General features: G+C 41.8%; 1 protein-coding gene across 6 annotated transcripts in view; it reads left to right on the forward strand.

Moving 5' to 3' along the window:
• Positions 1–23,653, forward strand: part of LOC124124721 (endothelin-converting enzyme 1-like) — an 88,962-nt gene that overhangs the window by 42,091 nt on the left and 23,218 nt on the right. For 2 of the 6 annotated variants that reach the window (XM_048394027.1, XM_048394026.1), the window contains exons 2-8: positions 5,382–5,531; positions 10,941–11,077; positions 17,038–17,232; positions 19,054–19,182; positions 20,274–20,450; positions 21,148–21,324; positions 23,394–23,483. In XM_048394027.1, coding sequence (XP_048249984.1) covers positions 5,402–5,531; positions 10,941–11,077; positions 17,038–17,232; positions 19,054–19,182; positions 20,274–20,450; positions 21,148–21,324; positions 23,394–23,483 — 1,035 coding nt within the window. In that variant the 5' untranslated portion in view covers positions 5,382–5,401. Of the gene's footprint in view, positions 1–3,018; positions 3,037–5,381; positions 5,532–10,940; positions 11,078–11,432; positions 11,474–17,037; positions 17,233–19,053; positions 19,183–20,273; positions 20,451–21,147; positions 21,325–23,393; positions 23,484–23,653 lie in introns of those variants that run through there. The other 4 variants (XM_048394024.1, XM_048394025.1, XM_048394028.1 and 1 more) reach the window with 3 other exon arrangements.

Raw genomic sequence — 23,653 nt, forward strand, 5'->3', positions numbered from 1 at the left:
GCCCAATAGTTAAGGTATCCTAAGGACTAGCAGAAATTTGCGATTTTTAAGGGTTTTGCAATATGTTATCATTATAAGCCTAGTGGACTAAAACTGTTAGTTTCTACTGCCGAAATTGCAAGTGGTACATGACATTTGATTGTCTAACCAAATAATTATAGTTTGCATACATTTTTCAAAATGCTAAAACAAAATTGGCAATGCATGGATTCATCTAGACTTGCTTTGAGTCTGATATTCGGCTCCAAGTTTGAAAGAAATGTCAGCAACTATTCCCAAATTGGAATTAAAAATTTCCTAATCCATGTTATGGTAATAACTAGTGTTATCTGTATATATAGTGTTATCTGCATATAACTGATAACAAGAAGCTATGAAAACATGAATGCCATTTAGAAAGTGGTCAAATGTAACAAATGTTATATTTGGGATAATACTTTCTTAGTAAAGTACAGATTCCAGTACTTTTTGGGGTTGAGTTCCATCCGGGATTCGAACCCACACTGCCAGAGTGAGGCACCTAATCACCAGCACAGAAAGCCAGCGATCAAACCCACTCAGCCACTGACGCTTCCACAAAATGAATGTCTGACAACTGATAACATAAATAACATCTGTGATAGTTGTCTACAGATTTTGGTGTGTTAAAGACTGAATAAGCTCTCTATGTAGTTGTTATTGGTGACTTATTCATTTATAAGAACATACCGTATTCAACGTAATAAGCGCCAAGGGCGCTCTCAAAATTAGGAATAGGGGGCTCTCATTAGAATATTATTTTGGTGAAAAAAACAGAGTTGAAAGATCGTAAATATCGTGGTTTATGCTGACAGCCTGAAATACAAAAGAAAAGTGCATATTATACATGACAGTATATAAATATATATATATTTTCCAGAATTTAATTGCCCATAATTAAGGGTGCATATAACACATGAGTGAGTATTATTCACGTATAAATAAGTCTTGTGTACATTGATCAATGGGAAGGGGTGCTGATTGGGATTGTTCACTAGCCAATATATTAGCAAATTTACACTGATTCACATGATTTCTGAACTCTGTTAATTTCCATAAATACCCAAAATATTGAAGTCAATTCTTAAATATAATGCTGAACATTGAATATTTATCTAACTTTGAGCAATAAGGAAATATGTATTATATATGCATCTGGTGATGAGGTTAAAAAAATAATAGTTTATTGGAGGAAATATGATAATTTTAAACAATTCATTGATACTCAAATTTTACTATAACGTTGTCATCCATAACTCATATATTTCTCATTCCCTGTGATGATCTGGGTTAGAGGTGGTCATCAGCAAGTCATTCTTGTCACAAGAGGCGACTAACGGGATCAGGTGGTCAGGCTCGCTGACTTGCAATTGGCAATTGTGTAGATTTATGCTTATGATCTCAATCACTAGATTGTCAGGTCCAGACTAAATTATTTACAGACTGCTGTCATATAGCTGGAATATTGCTGAGAGACCTGTGAATATCCGGGGTAGAATAGGTCTTCAGCAACCAATGCTTGCTGTAAAAGGCGACTATGTTTGTCGTAAGAGGCGACTAACAGGATCGGGTGGTCAGGCTCGCTGACTTGGTTGATGCATGTCATTGTATCTCAATTGCATAGATCGATGCTCATGATGTCAATCACTTGATTGTCTGGTCGAGACTCAATTATTTACTCACCGCTGTCATATAGCTGGAATATTGCTGAGTGCAGCGTTGAACAAAAAACAACCTAACAAAACAAACAAACAAATATTGCTGAGTGTGACTTCAAAAAACAAACAAACAAATATGACTGACTCTCATTCAAGTGGGGACCCAGTTTAAATAGGTAGTCAAGGTAACAAGATTGGATGAGGGAGTCATGCATCAGCAGTGTGGGATGTTGCTCATGATATTAACCACTAGTTTGCGTGACCCAGACTCGATTATCCACAGGCTTCCCCGATAATGGCAGAACATTGCTGACTAAGGCGTGAAACTACAATCAAATAACTACAACTCATTCATGCTAAAGTATGGCTGACATTTCATGAGAGAATTATACTTAATAGGAAATAATGAGTACAATCATCTATAATTGTTGATAATAACCAACGTAAGCCCAGCTTGGCCAGATTATTTCTGCATTCACGAACCTATTGTTAGTTGGCAAACCCACCCACCACTTTGTTGAAACCAGACTTTGTTTACATCGACCACCAACTTAGTCATTTTGTTTTCATATTTATTTTGGAGCAATATTTGCTAAGTGATGAAAAATATTCCTGATGTTTAAGAATTATTGTCAAAATATTTTAGTGCATTTGTACAATTTGATATTGTTATTGACCTGAAGAAACTGACCACAGTTTATAAATTTAAGTCTTGTGTACATTGATCAATTGGAAGGGGTGCTAATTGGGATTGTTCACTTGCCAATATATTAGCAAATATATGGGCGCTTACTAGAGCGGGGCGCTTATTACGTCTAATACAGTATTTGTCAGACCTATCTCGACCAACCAATTTTCCGAACTGATTTGACCTACCAAAGCCACCATCAGAAAATAAAATAGAAATATTAGAAATTTATTTTCATTTTCATAACTGATAATCTTGACAGATAAATAAAATATCTTTATAACTACAAACATTTTAGTTGCGTACCAGACCATGCAATGCTGGGCCTAAGACAATGCAGAATATTCTATTTCATTTTCATTTAATCAAAGCAGGAAGACCTGTTTGTGAAGATGTCAGTTAGATAGCTTATGACATCACCTGTTGTTATTTTAGACCACCAAGATATTGCACACATGTTTACTTGTTTATCACTCCCACGTTATTCCTGTTTACGGTCGCACCATAGCCTCTGTCCTACGTAATGTTGACTCATTGTCCTCCGCCTTATCTCTCCAGACGTAAACATGTTTATCCTTGGTGCTATCTTGAGATAAATTCATGAGATAAAAAAGCTTGGCCAAGATACATGACATCAACAAGTTACAACCATTCCCTATTTGCAGGAAGCTTGTAAGTATTCATGCTGTGACGAAACTTCCACATCTTAAATTTCCACAGAAATATTGTGATTTCGTTTAAGGCTGCTATTAGGGTTGGGACCAGTCCAAATTTACTACCCAGGTACCCACTCCCCTGTTAACCGACCCTACCTGGGTACCCGCTGTAGGTCTCAAGAGATAGGTAAAACATGTCCGTTTGGGAATAGATTGACCGTACTCCTGTCAAAAATAAATTTAGATACACGTATAAACCAATCTGGTCATGCATACACTGAAGTTGACTGATGTTTTATCATTATGCAAACATATAAAGTCAGAAGGAATGTGTGAACATTTATCACTTATAGTGTAACCATAGAGTTCTAGATAATTTTTGACATTAAACAATATACTCACGTGACTAACCACGGGTCCGGGTAGTCCTGTGGGTACCTGGGTCCTACTCAGTACCCACCCGACCCGGGTACCCTAGTCACCCATCCCAGCCCTAGCTGCTATATTAAAATGTTTTCTCAAATCTGAGAACTTTTTTGTTCATATTTCATATATGATAATACATGTAATAATTAGTGGTGTTATGATGTGGCGATACAGTATTGTATCGTGATACAAGGCCCACAATACAATACATCAATTTACAACCCCGGTATCGCAATAACATTTCATTACAAGTCATATTGGTGTAAAAACATGTGAATAATACCAGAAACTGTTCAACCACGAGCTCATGCAGATTCTCTAGTATTTCATGGTTGGACATTAATAGCATGACATTCACAGTGCCCTCTACCAATATGTTTCTGCCCAGCAATTTCCCATCTTTGATCTCTGAAACTTAATAACAAATGATTCAGGGTTGTGATTCACCTGCAAAATGAAAGAAAATCAACTTGTGAAATAAAAGTACTGTATCAGGATACAAATTGTATCGCACCATAGTATCGGGATGTGTATCACATCGCGACCCCACCGTGTCGTTACACCTCTAGAAATAATAACGTATGGTGCTTAAAACTGCATTCAATAACATTCCAGCTATATAAAAAACTAAGGCTTGTAAATAACCGAGTCTGGACCAGACAATCCAGTGATTGATATCATGAGCAAAGACTCACGCTGTCAGGATATTGTCATAGTGACCGATTTGGGACAACCGTTGTCTGAAGGAACATTTAATTCCAAAAGCCAATTACGCTCTAGCTGTGATGTATGTGTCTAGAATCACTTAATTGCCGTTACTTATAAGATGCTAATCTCATTGTAATTCCCCATTGTTTTGTACATTGACTGTGGTCCCCCTGAACGAGCTGTGCAACTGTGTCACTCAGTAATTACTGTTCTTTATGTTTCTGACTTAAGCCGTATCAATGATATCAATGTCAATGGGTGGCACGGGTGGCCCAGTCGTCTAAGGCGCTGCGATTCTCTGTGCAGAGTTGCGTCTCTTGGGCACGCCAGAAACCTATGATTGTGGGTCTGAATCCTGGTTCGCCCCGATTATGTTTCTAGGTTTGTCAGCACCATACCCGTGCTTGTAGGTTTCACCGAAGCGGTAAACGTTTGAGACCTGCATCACTTCGAGCTTTCCTCCCACATTAAGCTGACATGCCGCGATGTAACTGGAATACTGTTAAAAGCGGCGTTAAACCCAACTCACACACTCACTCAATGTCATTGCATGTTTGGGATGTAGTTTAAAGGCGTGCATGGCAGTATGGGGTAATGGATATTCAAAACAACAGGAGCAAGCTGCTAATTGTGTGGTATGTATATGGGCAAAACTAATGATTATTATGATGATGGTGAAGATGTGGGTTAGGATGATGGTACTCATGTGTTGGTGCCTGTGACTGAGGTGATGATGACAGTGTTGATGATGATAGGTGTGACGATGATGACAGGTGTGACAGCGATGATGATGATTGTGATGATGATTATGATTGTGATGATGGTGACGATGCCGATGATGATAGGTGTGACAATGATGACAGGTGTGACAGCGATGATGATGATTGTGATGATGATTATGATTGTGATGATGGTGACGATGCCGATGATGATAGGTGTGACAATGATGACAGGTGTGACAGCGATGATGATGATTGTGATGATGATTATGATTGTGATGATGGTGACGATGGCGATGATGATAGGTGTGACAATGACAGGTGTGATGAAATTGATGATGATGATGATGATGATGATGATGATGATGATTGTGATGAAGATGACAGTATTGATGATAGGTGTGACGATGATAGGTGTGATAATATTGCTGCTGATGATGATGGCGATCGTTCTTCTGATGGACATGACAATAATGGCTTTGAGTTAAGATAATTAATTGTGTACTAGGTTCCCGAATGTGATGTGGTATGGAAAGTGTTTCAACTAAAGCCTCCCCTTTTCGCAAACTTCACTCTCGAATCATGGCCACGGGGTATGAGTATCTGCTGCTGGAGCAAGGCCGGGAGACGGAGGATGCCATTGCTGCTGAAAGTCATGGTGAGTCCTGACCTGTGTCAGTTGATGGGGGGAGGCTGGAGCTGTCAGCTGATGGGGGGGAGGCTGGAGCTGTCAGTTGATGGGGGGGGGGGAGGCTGGAGCTGTCAGCTGATGGGGGGGAGGCTGGAGCTGTCAGTTGATGGGGGGGGGGAGGGGGGAGAGGCTAGAGCTGTCAGTTGATGGGGGGGGGGGAGGGGGGAGAGGCTAGAGATGTCAGTTGATGGGGGGGGAGGGGGGAGAGGCTAGAGCTGTCAGTTGATGGGGGGGGGGGAGGCTGGAGCTGTCAGTTGATGGCGGGGAGAGGCTGGAGCTGTCAGTTGATGGGGGGGAGGCTGGAGCAGTGGGCTGGTACAAGTTCCTGTGGGCTAGTACAAGTTCCTGTGGGCTAGTACAAGTTCCTGTGTGCTGGTACAAGTTCCTGTGGGCTAGTACAAGTTCCTGTGGGCTGGTACACGTTCCTGTGGGCTGGTACAAGTTCCTCTGGGCTGGTACAAGTTCCTGTGGGCTGGTACAAGTTCCTGTGTGCTGGTACAAGTTCCTGTGGGCTGGTACAAGTTCCTGTGGGCTAGTACAAGTTCCTGTGGGCTAGTACAAGTTCCTGTGTGCTGGTACAAGTTCCTGTGGGCTAGTACAAGTTCCTGTGGGCTGGTACAAGTTCCTGTGGGCTGGTACAAGTTCTTGTGGGCTAGAACAAATTTCCCAGTTTCCCCAAGGTTTTAGTATTACAAAGGGGTTATATCTTTATTTGGTCTAGTTAAGCTTTCGACTTTAGTTCCAATCCTGACAAATTCTGAAAGGTTACCAATTTGCAGTGTTTCCTGTGACTTTTGTGTTGGCCTGTCCCAGTGAAGGGCGGCACAAGAAATGTCGGAATTGTGTTGCTACAGTTTCATTTGACATTTTACATCCCTACAGCCCTTGAATTTACCGGTCCAACCATATTGTGTCGGTCAATATCCAGGCTATATACTGACTTGCGGTGTGTTTCTCTGCCGGCAAGTGACTTTGTTTAAATTTGTATAGTCACCTGGTAGCTTATGGGTACCCGGTAGGAGGAGTTGATACCGTGAGAGCAAAACTTTCAAACTGCCAACTTTAGTTGTATATTTCCAAGGGAGCTGAGAATGCAAACTATACACACACTGATCCGTGGACTAGGCTATTACTGTCGTGACACTCTCTCAGCAGTCGCCTTGCTTGTGGGGAGTTCCGTCCTTTCAGTGATCATGTGTCAAGACGGAAACCTACCTTCACTGTATTCTGCCATTCTGTGGTTGCAGAATATTTTGCAGAAATGCCCACTCTGCGCAGAAATGTACGTATCTTGCAGAAAATCTCATTTTGTGCAGAACTCATGCAGAATTTTGAATTTTTGTGCTGCTGAATTTGTCAAATACATTGCAGAATTTTAACATGTGAGTCAAAAGTTGGTTTTATATGTGTTAGCGGATGTTTATTTGGTTTTGAAGTGAAGTTGATTCTCCTATTATTTGTTTGTTGAAAGTGCATGTCTGTATGCTCACACTAGTCATCCCCTGATTCACTTCAATAAGCTATTCTAGCCGCGGACAAGTTTATCAGGAAAATGCTTGCCACAAGTCAAACAAGTGCAAAACAACAATTCATGAAAACTAAGCTTAAAAAAATTATCAAAATTTGGTTGCAGAATCCACAAGAACTGACCGCAGAATTTTTAGTTTGTGGCTGCAGAATTCAGCAGGGACTGAATGAAAGGACAAAGTGCACGTGGCTACGAACTCATCGTCAATTGGCCTACATATACGTACACACATTTCCTTAGGCGACATTTTTTTTATTACTTGGTTTACGGATGCGCCGCTCTTTCAAAGTCCAAATGATCAAAAAAAATAAAAATACGAATTACTGGGATCCTTCTCTAATACCATCAAAGCTTGGCAACGCAAAGCGCAGTGGTGACCAGGTTCACTCTTTCAACACTGTTGGTTGGTACACCGGCCAGGAGCCATGAGTCACAAGTCACCAGATACCGCAGGTCAAATGAGTTTGAAATCCGTAAACCAAGAAATAAAAAATGTGTCACCTTATATCTTGGAAAAAGAAACCTTGTATAATTTCAGTCATTTAAATTATCCGTGGAATCGTACCTGCAGGAAAAAAAGGGCTGAGTTTTAGTCATTATTATTTTTCAATTTCAATTTCAAGTTCTGGTAATTCAGAATTCTGTGGATGTGTGAGCCGTGATATGATTATCCACTACGTTCCAAAGTCATCGCAGTTTGAGGCTGAAACATTGTATTCGTCAAAATTAATGTAAACAATATTTGATGGAATTTAGAATTAAATTAATTTAAAAGTAAAGCCAGAATTACAGTGAATAACTGTTGATAACCAGATAAAAATATGACGAACTTGCATGACACAGTACAGGTGTCTAGTGATCATGTGTTTGCTATTTGGAAAGACAAAACATCAAAACACAATGTCTGTGTTTAAAGTGGGCACCTCCATCTCGAGAGCTTTTTATTTTTAAGTATGGTAATGTAATAATGGTCATTTTCAAGGCAAAATTCTTCTAATTCCACAGGGGGCACATGTGCCCCGTCGTTTACGGCACCACAATTCCCTGTGTAGAGTTGCGTCCCTTTGGCATGCCAGGAACCTGTGACAGTGGATGCAAATACTGGTTCACCTGATTTTGTTTCTAGGTTTGTCAGCACCAAACCTGTGCTCAGGGGTTTCACCGAAGTGGTAAACGTCTGAGACCTGCATCACTTCGGGCTTTCATCCCACATTAAGCTGACATGCCGTGATACAACTCGAATACTGTTAAAAGCGGCGTTAAACCCAACTCACTTACTCACTCTAATTCCTCACCATATTTTGCCCAATTCTGACTTTGGAGTTCCCATGTGGGGAATTCAGACGAAATATGTCCGTGGCGTGAAACTTGACAAATGAAAATTTGTGTCTTAGAAATTCTGAAGGGCACTGATTTAAAATTTCCACTCAAAACATAATAAAACACACTTTTTAATATAAACCTATTTATTTTGAAAACCTGACAGACCTTTAGAAATTTTAATCGATTAAATAAACATTGAATTACTCATGTTTATTTCTTTGTTATCATCAATATCAAATTAAGTTTTGGTTCCGCAGTTTGCATGTCCATTTCAAGGATGAGTGCAGGCATTCACAGTTGTCAAGTTGTGTCATTTCCTGTCCACATGTTTTCCAGTATGTCAGCATTAATTGCAGGAGAGTTGTGGAAAGTGTACAGACCACAAAGAGAATTTACCTGCGAAGATTTGGGTTGGAATAGGTCTTCAGCAACCCGTGCTTGCTTGAAAAGGCGACTATGCTTGTTGTAAAAGGCAACTAAAGGGATCGGGTGGTCAGGCTCGCTGACTTGGTTGACGCATGTCATCGTATCCCAATTGCATGGATTAATGCTCATGATGTCAATCACTGGATTGTCTGGTTATTTACAGGCCGCTGTCATATTGCTGGAATATTGCTGAGTGCGGCGTTAAACAACAAACCAACAAACAAAACAAAGAGAATTCTTCCATTTCCTTCACGCATCAGGGACTTAAGCAGAAACAATTAAGGGTTTCATTCAACTAGTAAATTATTCAACAGTTTCATTGAGTTCTCATATTTTTTTAAGACACATATTAAGAGCTTGATTTAAGGAACTTGATTTGACTTGCACCAAGTGCATGTTGACATGAAAAGCTGGTTGCTCCATAAATTTATCAAAGTTGAAACATAGATGCATAAACTCGTCTATCGTATTCGAGGTAATAAGCGCCCTGTTCTGATAAGCACCCACAGCGATATTTGCATATATATTAGCTAGTGAACAATCGCAATAGCACCCTTTCCGATTGATCAATGTACACAAGATTTATTCATTCGTGAATAATACGCACTCGTGTGTTATGTGCACCCTTAATTATTTTGGCAATTCAATTCACGAAAATATATCGTCGTGTATAATACACACAGATTCTTCTTTTATATCATTTCAGGCTGTCAGAATAAACCACAAAATTTACAATCTTTCAACTGTTTTTTATCTCACCAAAATTATATTCTTATAAGAGCCCCCTATTTCTACTTTTGAGAGCACCGCGGGTGCTTATTACATCGAATACGGTAGGTATAATCTCAGATCTCTAATGGCCATCTCATGGTTGTGAATACAGTTAGTAGTGACTGTTACAGTACTTGGGGGGAGCACGGTCGGCCTAGTTGTCTAAGGCGCCGCGATTCGCTATGCAGAGTTGCGTCCCTTTGGCAAGCCAGAAACCTATGATTGTGGGTCCGAATCCAAGTTCACCCTGATTATGTTTCTAGGTTTGTCAGCACCATACCCGTGCTCGTGGGTTTCACCGAAGCGGTAAATGTTTGAGACCTGCATCACTTCGAGCTTTCCTCCCACATTAAGCTGACACGCCGTGATATAACTGGAATACTGTTAAAAGCGGCGTTAAACCCAACTCACTCACTCACTACAGTACTTGTGTGGCAGCATCATATAATGCATACTGATTGCTTTATTCCCTTAATGTCGAGTGCCAGGCAGGGTAACAATGAGTACCGTCTTTGAACATCTTTTAACATGAACCACCAATATTCCGCTCTCCGGGTAGATGCTCTCTCAGCTGGACCACGAAGTTGGTTCTTGATACTAAAATGGAGATATCAGTATCATCAGATTGCAGAAATTCTGCAAAGTTTAACCAAACTCTGCAAGGCCTCAACTTGATTTTACCGCTTCTTTGGGGCTGGGACGGGTAACTTGGGTACTCGTTAGGTACTGAGTAGGACCTGAGTACCCACAGATTCGGGGTAGAATAGGTCTTCAGCAATTCATGCTTGCTGTAAAAGGCAACTATGCTTGTCGTAAGAGGCGACTCACAGGATCAGGTTGTCAGGCTCGCTGACTTGGTTGATGCTTGTCATTGATCCCATATTGCGTGGATCGATGCTTGTGATATTAATCACTGGATTGTCTGGTCGAGACTCAGTCATTTACAGACCGGCGTCATATAGCTGGAATATTGCTGAGTGCGGCGTTAAACAACAAACAAACCAACCAACCAAGCCAGGGGTCCGGTAGAACAATTCCTCATCAGACATTTTCTACCCAACTCTTGACCCCACAGCAGGTACCCGGATTAGGGGGTCCGGTACCGGGGTAGTAGCTTTGGTCTCGTCCCAGCCCTACCATTCTTTATTATGCTCCTTGGACCAGAAAAAAAGGTCCTGCTGTCTTTTCATGAATGTCTTCATTTTCAGCATATTGTTGCTGTGGTAACTGGACCCAAAAACGTTTTACCAAACTCAGCTTCAGACAAGTGGCTGGAGTGGAGACTGGAATAGTTTGGAAACTGCATAATGTTTTCTTTCTGTTCACAGACACTCTCAACAAAAAGCCTAAATCCCAGAAGTCTGGAGACTGCAGACTCAAGGCTATTGCCATCACATCGTTTCTCATCATCGTCGCCCTGGTCATCTTCATAGCATGGCAGCACTTCACAACACAGAGGCAGGAGGTTAGTGTCAAACTTGTTAATGTCATCTTCATAGCATGGCAGCACTTCACAACACAGAGGCAGGAGGTCAGTGTCAAACTTGTTAATGTCATCTTCATAGCATGGCAGCACTTCACAACACAGAGGCAGGAGGTCAGTGTCAAACTTGTTAATGTCATCTTCATAGCATGGCAGCACTTCACAACACAGAGGCAGGAGGTCAGTGTCAAACTTGTTAATGTCATCTTCATAGCATGGCAGCACTTCACAACACAGAGGCAGGAGGTCAGTGTCAAACTTGTTAATGTCATCTTCATAGCATGGCAGCACTTCACAACACAGAGGCAGGAGGTCAGTGTCAAACTTGTTAATGTCATCTTCATAGCATGGCAGCACTTCACAACACAGAGGCAGGAGGTCAGTGTGGAGTAGCTTATTGAGCTTATTTAGTGGTATGCAACTGGGTGAGTGTGGATAAGCTCCCTTAGTCATGAGCATATGTTGAGATCTGTACAAGCAATGCCGACGCGAGTCAAAATTAAACTATCATGAAGCCTAAGAAGACTGATGTATTTATTTGAGAACTCGACAAGTGTCAACCTTTAAAACCCTTGAAAATCACCAAGATAGCTTGAAAAGCCTTGAATGTGTACAAAATGACATATACTTATTAATAAAAGTATTAAGAAACACAAAAATATGTACCAAGGATGTTTAAGTGTGTTTTATCACAGTGATAGATTTGTGTGCCAAAGAAGTTATGACAGACTTTATTTATTTTTTTGTTGATTGTGAAATTAAATCTTGTTCGAAAAAAATTTATATTTAAATTGCATTTTAGGGCTTACAACAAATATATAGTCTGCTAGATTTAATAAAATATTGACAGACTTAACCTAATAATACAAGTGAAAAAGCCTTCAAAATGACAGTTGAAAACCTTAAAAAGGCTTGAAAAGGCCTTGGATATTATTGTGCCATATCTGTATAAACTTATTTCTGTAAAAGGGGACTATGCTTGTCGTAAGAGGCGACTCACACTTATTTCTGAGTCCTCATTTCGTTTTGTGAATCGTAAAGTAAGTTTGTGTGTTCATCATTTTCCATGAGTGTGTCATGTTTATTGGTGAGAATGTACACTGGCTTCATACAATAAGAGTTGTCATGTAAGGTATTTATTGTCTGCCTTTCAGGCACTGTGAACAAAAAATATTGTTCCGTGTTGCAAAATTTGATCTTCTGTGAAGCAAATTGTTATGTTCTTCAGTAGCAAACTGTGATCTTCTGATAAAATCATGATCTTCAGTAAGTCTGTGTATCAAAGTATGGTCTTGTGTAACAATGTAGGATTTTTCTGTGTATCAAAATATTAATCCGTGTAACAATATATGATTTTTCTATACGGGTGCATCAAACCTGAGGCGAAAAATAAATCGTCAAAATGTCAAATGGTCAGTCCGTACGCCACTGTTGAACCAGACTGTAGACACTGTGACACTATGTACAACGCCACCTACACGCACCATGTTTCTGTCAAATGGTCAGTCCGTACGCCACTGTTGAACCAGACTGTAGACACTGTGAGACACTATGTACAACGCCACCTACACACACCATGTTTCTGTCAAATGGTCAGTCTGTACGCCACTGTTGAACCAGACTGTAGACACTGTGACACTATGTACAACGCCACCTACTCACACCATGTTTCTGTCAAATGGTCAGTCTGTACCCCACTGTTGAACCAGACTGTAGACACTGTGACACTATGTACAACGCCAGCTACTCACACCATGTTTCTGTCAAATGGTCAGTCCGTACGCCACTGTTGAACCAGACTGTCGACACTGTGACACTATGTACAACGCCACCTACACACACCATGTTTCTGTCAAATGGTCAGTCCGTACGCCACTGTTGAACCAGACTGTAGACACTGTGACACTATGTACAACGCCACCTACACACACCATGTTTCTGTCAAATGGTCAGTCTGTACGCCACTGTTGAACCAGACTGTAGACACTGAGACACTATGTACAACGCCACCTACACACACCATGTTTCAGATAACACCTTACCATGTCTCTTTGTCCAGGGATATACATTCACATCTATGTAATTACACAGTAATCATATTCCCGACCTGCTGTCATTGCACCAGGAAATGGTAAGCAGCCAATCAGTCATTCCGTACTGTATGTTGGTATTGTGCAGTTAATAATAGCTGGCACTCGTTCCCGAAGCCGACCAGGACAGCAGCTGCCGTAGTTTACATGGTAGAATGAAGGTCCTCCTGTTGTTCCATATGTTGGTAGCTGGAGCTGTTTCAGCTGACGAGTGCAAGGTTTGTGATTTTGTCCTACTTACTAAGTCACATTATGTATCAGGTACTTTGGATTGTGGGGTACTTGACCAGACATCTGTGGATAACAGTATTACAGATATATCATGGCGTGTCAGCTTAATGTGGGAGGAAAGCCTGAAGTGATTCAGGTCTAAAACGTTTACCACTTTGGTGAAACCCAAGAGCACGGATATGGTGCTGACAAACCTAGAAACATCATCGGGGCGGACCGGGATTGGAACCCACAATCAAAGGTTTCTGGCGTGCCCAAGGGATGCAACTCTGCACAGCGAATCGCAGCGCCTGAGACGACTGGGCCACCCGTGCCCCCCTCAGGCTGCATAAAACAATCAGAGTGTTAACCCCACGTTCTTGGGTCTTCTGTGAAAGAAAAGCTATATCCTTGAATCCTTAAATAACAGATCAACCATTCTGATATTTGGTGGGGGGGGGGGGGGGGGTGATGGGGGGGTGTCAGGGGTAGTGTCAGGATGTGGTGAGGCAGATAAGACAATAATATGGCCTCAGGTTTAACACACACAAAATTTGCTCGCTGGACATGGTGGACTCTCATCCTCAATATATGTCTCCAGGGCTCGCACTTCGGTCCACCTACACTGTGGTGGCATGTGGTCCTATGCACATCACATCCTCAATATATGTCTCCAGGGCTCGCACTTCGGTCCACCTACACTGTGGTGGCATGTGGTCCTGTGCAAATCAGGTGAAGTTAAGCAACGTCGGTCTCGGAGAGTAGTTGGATGGGTGACCACGTTCAGCAGCTTGACTCCTGAGAGTTTCGAGGGCTTCCGTCCTGCCCCACACTGAAGCACATGTACCACATGTGGCAAGTGACTTTGTTCAAAATGTGCCTCTGTTCACCCAGCAGTGAGTGGGTACCCGGTAGGATGAGGTGGGTGTTATCCTTCTAGCCCCTCACAGGCAGCCTGGGTTGTATACTCCCCAGGGAGCTGAGAATGAAAATCAAGTGCTCACTAATCCATTTACCGGGGTGATAATAGTGTAGCGCTATGAGCATCCACTTGGTGAATGGAATCTGGCGCATTATAAATGCACTTATTATTATTATTATTATTATCATTATTATTACACCTGAATGCATTCCCGTTGTTCTTGTGATCGCAAATTATCCGCTCTTCAGTTTTATGTAGGGGGCCTACCAGTATGTACATATCACTCACACAATTAGCTTTGATTTTATTTCACAATGCGAAAACGTTATCGTGAACACACAATACCTGAAGAATCGGGTCAACAAATCCGTACTGAAGTACGCAAGCTAGTCCTATTATTACACAATCTCGCTGTAAAAGTGTTGATTGTGTATCTGGACTTACCTTGTTATCCATTATATTACTTCTCTCCAAGATTTCATTCAATTTTATTACATTAATTGTTGCAAAATCGTGTATGAACTGATCGGCAAATCATGAGCTCACCTTACCATTAGCTCACCTTACCATGTGCTCACCTTGAGTGAGTGAGTGAGTATTGATTTACGCCACTTTTAGCAATATTACAGCAATATCACAGCATGGAACACCAGAAATGGGCTTCACTCATTGTACCCATGTCGGGAATCGAACCCGGGTCTTCGGCGTGACGAGCGAACGCTTTAACCACTAGGCTACCCGACCACCCCAACTCACCTTGAAACGAACATTAGTCGTTAGAGAAAGTCTTCAGTCTTCCTATCAATACTTATGAAATTTCTTTTGAGTATTTGATATTGGCCGTGATACAAAAGAAAATAAATTTTCTTGAAAGTTTCTGTGTATCCACTGGTGTTGAAGTAAATGTAAACAAAAGTAAACGAGGTGGAATATTGAAAAGTTATGAAAAATGGTACTTCCAAGGAAAAAAAATTGAAGTTTTCACCTCCAAGTTGTCGTGGAGTAAGACCTTTAGTAGCCTAACAGCTCAAGCAAACAAAGAAATCCGATTCATCAACAAATGTCAAAAGAAAAATGGAATCATTTCAAGATGCCTTTAAAATATTTGACAGTGTTGTCGTTCCAATCTTGTGTCACGGAGCTGAAGTTTGGGGAACATTGTACAACAAGTTAATTGAAAATGTCCAAATATCCTTCTGTAAACGGTATCTTCGTCTCTAAGAATGCACCTAATAATATGGTACTTAGGGCGGGTCACAGACTCCCTCTACAGTCTATCTATATGACGAGCAGTAAAATATTGGTGCAGACTACTTCATCTTGATGCTAAAATCACTTGATGCGGTGGGAAGAGGGACATGGGCTACATCAATTACCAACATTTTGTTCAGCTTCGGTTTTGGGCTCGTCTGGTTACAACAAGAATTCGGTGATTAACATTTTTCCTAAATGAATTTCAGCAAAGAGTATCAGATAACCTGTATAGAACTGGCATTCTTCATTGGAATTATCGACCCGTGAAGATCCGGGGTAGAATACATGTTCAGCAATCCATGCTTGCCGTAAAAGGCGACTATGCTTGTCGTAAAAGGCGACTAACGGGATCGGGTGGGCAGGCTCGCTGACTTGGTTGATGCATGTCATCGATCCCAATTGCGTTGATCGATGCTCATGATATTAATCACTGGATTGTCTGGTCCAGACTCGATTATTTACAGACCGGCGTCATATAGCTGGAATATTGCTGAGTGCAGGGTTAAACAACAAACCAACCAACCAACGGAATTATCTTCGAAATGTAATTACTATGTTCAGTACAAATCTATGTTAAACACAGAACGTTTAACAAATGACTTTCCACATTACATTAAGAGATATTTCAAAGTTTAGATGTAATAATTTCCGTTTAAATGTAGAATTTGTAAGACACAGTTACGCTCCCAATAATGAACGATTTTGTGATTTGTTTGTCCAAAAAGTTTAAATATATTGAAGACAAATACCATTTGATGTTTACAGGTGAACGGTATGCCACTATAAGAAAAAAGTATCTCTCGTCATATTACACTGAATATCTGTTATAACATTCACAGCTAATGCAAACAGGTGATAATCCTGTTCTTCATAATATGGGTTTATTCTTAGCAAAAACCTACAAATTAAGAAACACCTAATACCTTTTTGTCATGAATGAAATTTATGTAATTTACGGCAAAGCAAGCACACAAACTTCTATTGCCGCCATGACCATACCACATAACACAAGAAGCACAGTAAAGCAGTGAGCATGTAAAGGGAAGTAACTGCATGCTATATAGGATCGCATTGTTTTTAAGTATTGTTTTCATTATACCAGTACTCTGGAAATACCATGAAGTCCTACTCATTGATTCGACCCGTGAAGATCCGGGGTCTTCAGCAACCCATGCTTGCCATAAAAGGCGACTATGCTTGTCGTAAGAGGCGACTTACAGGATCGGGTGGTTAGGCTCGCTGACTTGGTTGGAGCATGTCATCAATCCCAATTGCGTGGATCGATGCTCATGATGTCAATCACTGGATTGTCTGGTCCAGACTCGATTATTTACAGACTGCCATCATATAGCTGGAATATTGCTGAGCGTGGCGTTAAACAACAAACCAACCGACTCACTGATTCCAGCTGAGATTGAGATAAAAGTGGAACAAAAACCCTACTCCTCGCTGTTTTGTTGTTACAGGTTTGTACAACCCCAGAATGTGTGACCACCAGTGCCTACATCATATCCTTGATGAACACAACACAAGATCCCTGTGACAACTTCTATGAGTATGCTTGTGGAGGATGGGAACACAACACAGTTATCCCCCCTGATAAGGCCAAATATGGCTCCTTTCAAGAACTGGAAACTAAGAACAAAGCTCTTTTGAAGAAGGTGAGTAAAATTACAAGTATTCAGGTACACAGCAATCAGACATTCCGACCAGCTCTTCTGAAACTAATGCCCAATGATGTCAGCTTGTATTTTCTGGGGGTAGGGACAGGTCATGTATTAAAGCAATCTCATTAAAATCAGATCTAAGTTCTCGCTGCCGCTAAACAAAGATCTGAGGACATCCCATTACGGGTCACGTCAGAACGACCTTTCGCGAACTTTGACCGATCACTGAAATGACTAACAAGAAGTCGACATCAGCCAATTAGAAAGCAGCTTTCTCGAGCTTTACGGCACTCGTTTCAACCTGGCGACTTTCATTTCAGACTACACTTGAAATATATGTTGACACAGTTCTCGATTAAAATTTTGAAAACTGAACAAACGAACATACCGGAATGTCTAATATATGGTTGATGTTGTATGTTTATCCCACGGAAACGAGAGATAGACGATAATTTTGACGGAATCAGTCGTAACTGTTGTTGGGAATACCCCGTGTTAACGTTTACGAGGTTGCATGACTAGAAAACACATTCCGAATGTCACTTTCATGATCTGGTAAGCGACGCTTTCATTGGTCGATGAAAGGTCGTTCTGACGTGACCCTTATGGGATGTCCTCAGATCTTTGTTTAGTGATAGCCAGAACTAAGATCTGATTTTAATGGGATTATGTATTATAGAGGGGGAAAAGGTCTTAGGGCTGTGTCATAATTTGCTGGGCCCCTCATTTTATGTAGCATTTTTGTCCTGACTTCCTCCCCCCTCCCCCCCCCCCCCCCCCCCCCCCAATTATATTTAACATTTTTCTGGACCTCTCCAACTCAGTGTCCGAAATAACTGCTTGCCCGCCTTCCCGTGGCTGTCTGTCGGGCTGCATGATATTTTCCTTCACCTGGCCGACTGTCTGGCAGATAATTTACTTACTACTTACTTATCCAGTTCACTTATAATTTGTCGTGGATTCTCAAGTAATCGTTTGCATTATTTTAACTGAATCAAGACACGATTCATCTCTTAGTTTTTTTCTATTGTTCAATATTCATAATGTCTGAATGCAGGCAGGTAACTTTGAAGATGGGCAGGCAACATTTATGGGTCACCTGCCTGACTGTCTTGTTGGGTTATAAAATTACTTTAAGCACCGCTCCTACTGGGGTTGCCATCTCTGTAATGAGATTACTTTTATCTTCTAAATTACTGGGGGCGGTCGGGTAGCCTAGTGGTTAAAGCGTTCGCTCGTCACGCCGAAGACCCAGGTTTGATTCCTGACATGGGTACAATGTGTGAAGCCCATTTGTGGTGTCCCCCCGCCGTGATATTGCTGGAATATTGCTAAAAGCGGCGTAAAACCATACTCACTCACTCACTCACTCTAAATTACTGCCAGGTGAAGATCCCAGGTTAGAATTCACCTTCAAGTACCAGTTTATGTCATGAGAGGTGACTAAAGGGATCGGGTGGTCAGGCCCTCTGACTTGGTTGATAGATGAATTGTACTCAATTGCGTGGATCGATGCTCATGATGTCAATCACTGGATTGTCTGGTCCAGACTCGATTACTTACAGACCGTCATATAGCTGGAATAGTGCAGAGTGCAGCGATAAACAACAAACACACTGCCATCATATAGCTGAAATATTGCTGTGTACAGTGTTAAACAAACAAACAAACAAACAAACAATCAATAAAGAAACTGAGGGGTGCACTAGATCTGCGACCCAGACAAGTCACACAATGCTGGGTCAAAGTCAATGCCAAATACTTCCCTGAATGATATTGCTGGAACCGCTGTACCACCAAGCTGTTTATTGCCAGATCCTCGACTCCAAGGGAACCATGTACAAGGGGGAAAACTCTACATCAGTGGGCAAAGCCAAGACCTTGTACAAGAACTGCATGGACAAGCAGGCAGTGGAGAATCTGGGCATTGTTCCGGCTCTTCAGGTACGTGATGCTTTGTCTCTGCGGGGTTCGATTCCCGACATGGGTACAATGTGTGAAGCCCATTTCTGGTGTCCCCCGCCGTGATATTGCTGGAATATTGCTAAAAGCGGCGTAAAACCATACTCACTCACTCATTTTGTTTCTGCGGGTATCTGAATATGTCATGAGCTGATGTTCACCACATTTGAATGGCCCAGACTTATTACAGCTTGCTTTGTATCTTCTGAATACATCTGCTGTTTTTTGTTTCTTTTAAACTTTTAATTCACATTTTTATAGATGAGTTCTATGTATATAGTGAATCTGCATGAAATTGTAAATAGCCAAAAATAAAATAACTTAACTAAATGAGTAAATAAATACATACGTGAATAAATACATAATGTTCCCCAGGGAGCTGAGAATGATTGTTGAGTGCACACTGATCCAGTGACCTGGGTGATAATAGCGCTTAAAGCATGCCCTTGTTTGGTATGGAAATATACCAAATATAATAGCCTATTACATCTGCAATTTCCAATGCTTCTTGTAAGAAAAGAGACCCATGAAGATCCGGGGTAAAATAGATCTTCAGCAACCCATGTGCTTGCTGTAAAAGGCGACTATATTTGTCGTAAGAGGCGACTTACAAGATCGGTTGGTCAGGCTCGCTGACTTGGGTGATGCATGCCATCGATCCCATATAGCGTGGATCGATGCTCATGACATCAATCACTGGATTTTCTGGTCCAGACTCGATTATTTACAGTCTGCCGTCATATAGCTGGAATATCGCTGAGTGCGGCGTTAAACAACAAACAAACAAACAACAATGTAACAAAAGGGTGGTCCAGTCATCTAAGGCGCCCCAAATCGCTGTGTAGAGCCAGAAAACTATTATTGTGGGTTTGAATCCCCGTTCCCCCTGTTTATATTTCTAGGTTTGTCAGCACCATACATGTGCTTGTGGTAAACATCTGAGACCTGCATTACTTCAGGCTTTCCTCCCACATTAAGCTGACATGCAGTGATATAACTGGAATATTGTTAAAAGCGGCATTAAACCCCACTCACTCACTCACACACTCACTCACTCACCTTGACTGTTTCAGTTAATCAAAAAGTTGGGGTCATGGACGGTGGCCTCTGACCCTGACTCAGGAACATGGGAGGAGGCTAGCTGGAGTTTCATGGACACCCTGGTAGCTATGCACAAGTTAAACCGCCCAGCGTTCTTCCTTATGACCGTCAGCCAGGACGACATGCACAGTGATAAGAATATCATAACGGTAAGTCAATCAACAGTCTTATAAGCCTTGGTAGAATTTTGATAGGGGATAACTTAGTTAACACGGGATTCAGATATATTTGAGGAAAGGCAGGTGTCCGGATAAGTGAGGTTCGACTCTATGAGATATATGATATATTGTCATGTTGGGAGGAAACCCGTGAAGATCCGGGTTAGAATAGGTCTTCAGCAACCCATGCTTGCCGTAAAAGGCGACTATGCTTGTTATAAGAGGCAACTAACGGGATCGGGTGGTCAGGCTTCCTGACTTGTTTGATGCATGTCATCGTATCCCAATTTCGAAGATCGTTGCTCATGATGTCAATCACTCGATTGTCTGGTCGAGACTCTATTATCTACAGACCACCGTCATATAGCTGGAATATTGCTGAGTGCGGCGTTAAACAACAAACAAACAAACAAACTTGGGAGGAATGTAATATATTGTCATCCTTTGATACCTCTTGGAGGATTTGAGACACCTTCAAAGAAAAAAGAAACATAATATTCAGGAGGCCCTTGTCATAATACGATAGAACTAAAAATTGCAAAATAATAAAAAAATAATAATAACAAAAATATGAGTGTCCCTCGTTTAAGATACTATAGCAGCAGACCTCAAGGACACTGTTAGTTGGTATTTGTATTGTTAAGGTCTTGTATTACAAGGGTATTACATAAGACCCTTCCTGTTTCAGTTCCAGCAAAGTGGCCTGACTCTTGGTGAGAGGGAAGAGTACACAGGAAACAACTCACAGAAGTTCAAGAAGGCTTTCCTTGGCTTTGCCACACAGATGGGCGAGCTCTTAGGGGGAGACAACTCTACCCTTGAGAAAATGACAAAAGTCTATGACCTTGAGAAAAGTCTAGCAGAGGTGATAATATTTTTGCTTCTGCTTGCTCAATAGCTTTTGTGGTAACTAGTGAGTCTTAATCTATCCTGTCTCTCCCTGTGTTGAAACAGATCCTGTCTCTCCCTGTGTTGTAACAGATCCCCGTCGCTCCTGTGCTGTAACAGATCCTGTCTCTCCCTGTGTTGTAACAGATCCTGTCTCTCCCTGGGTTGTAACAGATCCTGTCTCTCATGTCTCTCCCTGTGTTGTAACAGATCCTGTCTCTCCCTGTGTTGTAACAGATCCTGTCTCTCCTGTGTTGTAACAGATCCTGTCTCTCCCTGTGTTGTAACAGATCCTGTCTCTCCTGTGTTGTAACAGATCCTGTCTCTCCCTGTGTTGTAACAGATCCAGTTTCTCATGTCTCTCCCTGTGTTGTAACAGATCCTGTCTCTCCTGTGTTGTAACAGATCCTGTCTTTCCTGTGTTGTAACAGATCCTGTCTCTCCCTGTGTTGTAACAGATCCAGTTTCTCATGTCTCTCCCTGTGTTGTAACAGATCCTGTCTCTCCCTGGATTGTAACAGATCCTGTCTCTCCCTGTGTTGTAACAAATCCTGTCTCTCATGTCTCTCCCTGTGTTGTAACAGATCCTGTCTCTCCCTGGGTTGTAACAGACCCAGTCTCTCCCTGTGTTGTAACAGATCCTGTCTCTCCTGTGTTGTAACAGATCCTGCCTCTCCCTGTGTTGTAACAGATCCTGTCTCTCCTGTGTTGTAACAGATCCTGTCTCTCCTGTGTTGTAACAGATCCTGTCTCTCCCTGTGTTGTAACAGATCCAGTTTCTCATGTCTCTCCCTGTGTTGTAACAGATCCTGTCTCTCCTGTGTTGTAACAGATCCTGTCTCTCCTGTGTTGTAACAGATCCTGTCTCTCCTGTGTTGTAACAAATCCTGTCTCTCCTGTGTTGTAACAGATCCTGTCTCTCATGTCTCTCCCTGTGTTGTAACAGATCCTGTCTCTCCTGGGTTGTAACAGATCCTGTCTCCCCTGTGTTGTAACAGATCCTGTCTATCATGTCTCTCCCTGTGTTGTAACAGATCCTGTCTCTCATGTCTCTCCCTGTGTTGTAACAGATCCTGTCTCTCATGTCTCTCCCTGTGTTGTAACAGATCCAGTTTCTCTCTGTGTTGTAACAGATCCTGTCTCTCCCTGTGTTGTAACAGATCTAGTTTCTCCCTGTGTTGTAACAGATCCTGTCTCTCCTATGTTGTAACAGATCCTGTCTCTCCTGTGTTGTAACAGATCCTGTCTCTCCCTGTGTTGTACCAGATCCTGTCTCTCCTGTGTTGTAACAGATCCTGTCTCTCCCTGTGTTGTAACAGATCTAGTTTCTCCCTGTGTTGTAACAGATCCTGTCTCTCCTGTGTTGTAACAGATCCTGTCTCTCCTGTGTTGTAACAGATCCTGTCTCTCCTGTGTTGTAACAGATCCTGTCTCTCCCTGTGTTGTGACAGATCCTGTCTCTCCTGTGTTGTAACAGATCCTGTCTCTCCTGTGTTGTGACAGATCCTGTCTCTCCCTGTGTTGTAACAGATCCAGTCTCTCCCTGTGTTGTAACAGATCTAGTTTCTCTCTGTGTTGTAACAGATCCAGTTTCTCTCTGTGTTGTAACAGATCCTGTCTCTCCCTGTGTTGTAACAGATCTAGTTTCTCTCTGTGTTGTACCAGATCCTGTTTCTCTCTGTGTTGTAACAGATCCAGTTTCTCTCTGTGTTGTAACAGATCCTGTCTCTCCCTGTGTTGTAACAGATCTAGTTTCTCCCTGTGTTGTACCAGATGCTGTTTCTCTCTGTGTTGTAACAGATCCTGTCTCTCCCTGTGTTGTAACAGATCTAGTTTCTCTCTGTGTTGTACCAGATCCTGTCTCTGTGTTGTAACGGGTCCTGTCTCTCCCTGTGTTATAACAGATCCTGTCTCTCCCTGTGTTGTAACAGAGCCTGTCTCTCCCTGTGTTGTAACAGATCCTGTCTCTGTGTTGTAACGGATCCTGTCTCTCTCTATCCCTTTCCTGTTGTATGATTGTAATCACTTTTTTATTTGTTGTGACAGATCTTCATGCCTAAAGAGGAGCTGGTAGATCCTGTGGCTACTTACCATAAGATGACTCTAGAGGCGTTCAAGACAATGATTGGCAGTCAGGTTGGTTGATAGGATTCAACCCCTCTTGTCAGGGGACGTCCAGACTCAAGTCCATCCTCTCTTGTCAGTGGAGCTCCAGACAAAGGGAGCTCCAGACAAAGATAAGGAATCATAGTCTATTCTCTCTTGTCAGTGGAGCTCCGGACAAAGATAAGGAATCAGAGTCCGTT

The sequence above is a fragment of the Haliotis rufescens genome, unplaced genomic scaffold (assembly GCF_023055435.1).
Source record: "Haliotis rufescens isolate VD_foot unplaced genomic scaffold, xgHalRufe1.0.p SCAF_128, whole genome shotgun sequence".
Classification (NCBI taxonomy): domain Eukaryota; kingdom Metazoa; phylum Mollusca; class Gastropoda; order Lepetellida; family Haliotidae; genus Haliotis; species Haliotis rufescens.